Raw genomic sequence first — 5,547 nt, 5'->3', positions numbered from 1 at the left:
TAGTTTCATTTTCCTCAAAGGTTTTATTTTGGCTGTGGTCCTGGAGTGCGTCACGATTGTGGGAGAGTCAAGTTGCACAGAAGCCCAGCAGAGGAGGGCTGAGGGCCTGGGTGGGGTCTTCCTGTCTCTGTCTCTCTACTCAGGCCTTGTCCAGCTACCCAAGTCCCTCCTGAAGCAACACACCTACAAACATGACTGTTCTGCTGAACTCTCCCCTGGGACCTCTCCTAAGATTCTGGCCTGGAAAAGAGAGTTACAGATGCCTTCAGACACAGACCCAGCCCATGCCCTCCAACCCAGGGGCATCCAGCACCTCCCCCTCCCCTCTCCACACAGCATGAATCTTCTAAAATCTAAGGGTCCCCAGGAGGCTTGCAACCAAGGAGGCGATGTACAGCTGCCAGTTATCCCAGACACTCCCCATGAAACTGACCCCGGGCTTTTTCTCTGACCTCTTACTGAGCCAAAGCAGATGACCCTAGCCTCACTTCCCCAGCTTTTTCTGGTTTCAGTTTTATTTCAAAAACTCTTTTTAAATAATAGGTTTTATTAGTTTTAGAGAGAATTGAAGGGAGAGATAGAAACATCCCTATAGAGAACTATCAGCTGCTCCTGGCACGCCCCCTACTGGGGATCAAGCCGGCAACCCATCCATGTGCCCTGACCAGAAATCAAACCCTTCTCAGACTATGGAAGACGCTCATACACTGAGCCACACATCCCGGGCAACTCTCCCCACTGTAATAAATATCCTTTAAAAATCACCTGGACTTGTGATATAAACTATTTTCTGCACGAATCAAGAACCCACTTACTACTGACGGGCCCTAGGCTGACCCGTTAGGGCCAGGAGTCCTCCTAACAGTTAGTGCAGTGACAAGGTAACTTGCCCAAACAGCACAGACCTGGTGAGCACCTGACCAGTAACATGGGGTCCTGGATCCCTATGCTGTTCCCGAGGGTTCCCCGGTGGGATAATCTCTCTGACAGAACTTCAGCCACAGAAGAGGCCATCACCTGTCCACAGGAAAAGGTTCCGTCCAGTGAGGGCACATGCCAACCATGACTAAATGACATCTATGTCCATGAGACACGGACCTGTGTGAAATCGATCTGCCAGACCTCCAGTGGTCCGTGAGGCGATCTGCAATGTCCAGGGCCGAGTGCACCGGCTTCCCTGGGATGTACTTTGCACAGGTGGGTGGTGAGGTCAGTGCTTTTGCACGGCCTTGTTACTCTGTCCCCCCACTGCTGACTCTCAGACCCTCTGCTGTTGTGGACTGTGGTCAATGCACAGGCAGTAGTTGTGGGAATGGGGGGTTGGTAAATGGCCAATTTGTAACCTTGTGATAATGCATTCTCACAACCTGATCAGCCTAGGATCAAAGTGTGTGTGTGGACAGACAGGTTTGACTAATAGGCAGGAAGACTGCCTTGCTGGATTGCATGCTTCATTTGCATGTGAATAAGATAAGATTTGCATGACTGTGGCTGGAACACTGCCTCCAGGGGACCAATGGGTCATAGGACTCAAGTATGTCTGGGTTTGTAAGCTTTAAAGTCTCTTCCGCCCTAAGAAGCAAGAGACAAGGCTAGGCTGTATAGTTTGAAGAGATGCCATCTCAAGGAAATAATTTACATAAATCCACTTGTAGCCTGAGGGAACTAATATGCAATAAATGAAACTGCATCCAAAGATCTGGAGCATTTGCTCCCTTGCAAAGCTCCCTCTCACTCCAAGCAGCGTGTGCTTGTAGTTCATTGCATTGCACCGATCCCGGCAGGCTGAGAGACGGCAGTAGTCCGGATGAAAACCTGGAGTCTCCAGGACAGGGTTGTGACTTGGTCTGAAGCACAGCTTTCTATTTTCATCACATCAACAACTGGAGTTCCAACTGATGTTTCCTTCCTGGACCCGCTCTTGGCCCCTCCGCACAGTTTACTAGATTATCCTCTGGAGATGTACCCTCTGGCCGATGACAGAGGTGGGACAGCTGCTGGCTCCTTACGGGCAGCATTCCTAGCCGAATGTCACACCGTGATCTTGCACAGTGTCCAAGGAGTGACGTTCAGAATGTCCTGGTACCTTAAAAATTGTTGACTTGACAGGTAAAGGTACAGCATCAGTGGTCCCTGAGCACACAGGTCACTTTTACTGTTTCTACCTGTGGCTTCTACAGCTTTCCACAGTCATGAGCAACTTCAAGGGCAGATCACTGTCAGCAGGAAGCTGGGCAGTTTAGCCCTTGTTCAAACTACAGCCCAATCAAGAATATATTTCATCTTGCTGGGCCGACTTAGCCAAAGGCAAAGGTGCTGCCTCCCTGACTTCCCAAGGGGTTCCCAGGGCCCACACCACACAGCATATTGTAACTGTCAGCGACATAACCAGAGATGTACAATTGAATTGTAAAGGAGCACTTTATTACACCGGCGGGCTGAAGGGGGGTTCTCCCCAAATCGACAGCCCCAAGTTTCCTTTGTTCATTGCTTATATAGGAACAAAATACAGGGGAAAAAAGATACATTTAGAAAAGAAAAAGCTACATTCAAAGAAAACAAAAATACATTCCTCCTGGCTCATTAATCTCTTTCATTTTATGGTCCCTCCAAGTTTCCCAAGGCCTTCATTAACCCCTTATCTTTATGGTTCCTCTGGGTGTCAGGTCCCAGGTTTTTTAGAAAACTGCTCGGGTGTTTACGTGCAGGAATAACTGAGCAGAATGAAGTTTGATTATTAAAATAGCCCAGTTCAGGCACTCACACTCTTATTCCGTGAACAGGACCCCCTGTGAACCCTGAAGATCGGCGTCGCCCACAGAGCTCCTGCAGCGCATGGAGGGTGTTCGGTGCCTCATGAAGGAGGTCGGTGTGGTGAGGCTCCAGGAGGACTTCCACAACTTGGGGTGCAGGGCTGCTCATAGGGGATCCCCTAACAATTTTCTCTAGGTCGGTACCAAAAGGGCAGTGGGCACAGTGGCTCTAAGGTGGACCATGCTGGGTGGTGGGCTGGTGGGCAGGAGAGCCGGAGGGCGTGGCGCGGGTGGTGGTCGTGGTCAATGGGAGTAGATGGATGGGGGGAGCAAGGGGGGAGCAAGGGATCGGATTGGAGGGGGGTGTCGGTTCTCCTGTGGGGCAATGAGGGGGGTGGAGGAGGCGGGCTGAGGGTGACGGAGGCGGAGGCGGGCTCTTCCCCCAGCGCCCTAGGAACTACCTGTTCTCTTCTGGCTTTTCCTGCAGTGAGACCTGGAGGAGGACCTGGAGGCGGGACCAGGGGGAAATGCCTCTCCTGACTGCGCGGGCCGGGTCCTGAGCTTCAGGGGAGCAGAGAACAGGACAGATGTGCTCCGCCGGGAGGGTGTCCTGGCCGCTCCTGGCTGCGGAGCGGCCCTTCCTGACCTCTGGACGGATAGCCCGGGGCAGTGGTGTGGGTGGGCTGTCTCAGGGGCAGCCTGGGACTCTCAGCTGGACCCCCTCCCCAGGAAAAACACAGCCTTGTCCCACACACGTCCTTTATTGAGTTCCATTGTAGACACGGGTGTTTAAACAGCTGTGAAAGGGTGACAGCCTCCGGTGGGCAGCTGCTAGTAACCTCCGGGAAAGCGATACACTGAAGTGACCACAATAACGATGACTGTGACGACTGTGCCAATTATGACCAGGAGGTTCAAGACCAGGGCCCAGATGTTCAGGCACTTGGCGGTGGACCCATAGGTCTGGGCCCCAATCACGTCTCCCACCATCTTCCGGTCCCTAGACTGGGGGAGAAGAGATGGTGAGGGGCATCTGGAGCCGGTCCTGGGGAGAGCCAGGAGCTAAGACCCAGGTCCGCCCTGGCTGGTCCCTGCCCTGACCAGCCTCCACTGCTGCTGAGCCAGATATGAGACCCTCCCCTCCCTGTTCCCCGGAGCCTGAGCAGGACAGGGCCAGGTGGCCCCTCCCTCACACTCAGCCTCTCCAGGGGTCCCAGACTCCTCTCCCCTGCCCTGGCCCCTCTGCTGGCCTCGGGCCCCATCAGGGTGTGCAGAGCACTCTGTTCTACCCCACAGAGCCTGGAGCCACATGGGGAGTCTGAGGAATGTAACTTCTGGTGTGGTCAGTAGGGAATTGCTTGGAGCCCAGAGGACAAGACTGACTGAGCCATCCCCATGCACCTCAGACCGCCTCATAATAACCTGCCTCTCCCACCCCCACCAACACACACAAGCCTTGGCTCCCCAATCCCAAGTGCTTCTGGGCTGGAGTCCTCTGCGGGCTCACACGCAATTTGGAGAAGCCCCCACGCACACACCCACCTTCACGGAGTAGGCGAAGGCCACGAAGCCCAGGCAGCAGGTGTTGAAGAAGATCGTGTTGAACAGGGACCAGACGATGTGGTCGGGCACTGCAGTCTCAGGCTGGATGTTGATCACGGTCGTCCTCTCTTGCATCGAGCTCTGGGGACCCCCCAGCACGGACACCTCATGTTCCTCTTTGAGCACCTCAAACGATGCAGGTTCTCTGGTGTGGGTGCCAGAGAAGAAGGGCTGGGAGCTGTGGTCCATGGTGTGAAAGCAGAGGAGAAGTTGTGCAGATCCCGGGATCGAGTTGGGTGCTCCCTTTCCTTGTTAGTTTCATTTTCCTCAAAGGTTTTATTTTGGCTGTGGTCCTGGAGTGCGTCACGATTGTGGGAGAGTCAAGTTGCACAGAAGCCCAGCAGAGGAGGGCTGAGGGCCTGGGTGGGGGCTTCCTGTCTCTGTCTCTCTACTCAGGCCTTGTCCAGCTACCCAAGTCCCTCCTGAAGCAACACACCTACAAACATGACTGTTCTGCTGAACTCTCCCCTGGGACCTCTCCTAAGATTCTGGCCTGGAAAAGAGAGTTACAGATGCCTTCAGACACAGACCCAGCCCATACCCTCCAACCCAGGGGCATCCAGCACCTCCCCCACCTTTCTCCACACAGCATGAATCTTCTAAAATCTAAGGGTCCCCAGGAGGCTTGCAACCAAGGAGGCAATGTACAGCTGCCAGTTATCCCAGACACTCCCCATGAAACTGACCCCAGGCTTTTTCTCTGACCTCTTACTGAGCCAAAGCAGATGACCCTAGCCTCATTTCCCCAGCTTTTTCTGGTTTCAGTTTTATTTTTAAAACATTTTTTTAATGCTCACCCAAGCACATTTTTTTTTGCATGTATCTTCAGAGAGAGCGGGATGAAGAGAGGGAGGAAGAGAGAGAGAGAAACATCGATGGGAGAGAGACAAATGGACTAGTTGCTACCCACACGACCCTTACTGGGACCATTTGAACTGGAACCGAGGTTCGTGCCCTTAGCGGGAACCGAACCCAGGCCTCTCTGGGCAGTGGGCCAACGCTCTAATTACTGAGCCAAACTAGCAAGGGCAAAAACTTTTTTTTTTTAATGCTTACCCGAGGACATTTTTTCATTTTTTGTTCACATAGAGTAGGAGGAAGAGAGAGAGAGAGAAACATCGATGTAAACGCTACACATGGAGTGGCTGCCTCCCACACAACCCAAAGAGGGCCAGGGACAAACTGCAACAGA

At 53.1% G+C, this 5,547-nt stretch overlaps 1 protein-coding gene across 1 annotated transcript; it reads right to left on the bottom strand.

Annotated features, from left to right (window-relative positions):
- Nucleotides 1-3,498: 3,498 nt before the first annotated feature.
- Nucleotides 3,499-4,647, bottom strand: LOC118643146 (interferon-induced transmembrane protein 3-like). The gene is made up of 2 exons (XM_036281053.1): nucleotides 4,296-4,647; nucleotides 3,499-3,758 (listed from the first exon to the last, which is right to left on the bottom strand). The coding sequence occupies exons 1-2, from the start codon at nucleotides 4,542-4,544 to the stop codon at nucleotides 3,585-3,587; spliced, it is 423 nt and encodes a 140-aa protein (XP_036136946.1). The 5' UTR covers nucleotides 4,545-4,647; the 3' UTR covers nucleotides 3,499-3,584.
- Nucleotides 4,648-5,547: the final 900 nt, after the last annotated feature.

This window comes from Molossus molossus, unplaced genomic scaffold, assembly GCF_014108415.1.
Source record: "Molossus molossus isolate mMolMol1 unplaced genomic scaffold, mMolMol1.p scaffold_m16_p_31, whole genome shotgun sequence".
In the NCBI taxonomy this organism is placed as follows: domain Eukaryota; kingdom Metazoa; phylum Chordata; class Mammalia; order Chiroptera; family Molossidae; genus Molossus; species Molossus molossus.
The sequence above is the reverse complement of the archived record's forward strand: the minus strand, read 5'-3'. Positions and strand labels throughout refer to the sequence as shown.

Coding starts and splice junctions, on each gene's coding strand:
- LOC118643146 (XM_036281053.1), bottom strand. CDS start 4,544: ATGGACCACAGCTCCCAGCCCTTCTTCTCTGGCACCCACACCAGAGAA. Junction 3,759..4,295: donor CCTTCGCCTACTCCGTGAAG/GTGGGTGTGTGC, acceptor CTTCTCCCCCAG/TCTAGGGACCGGAAGATGGT.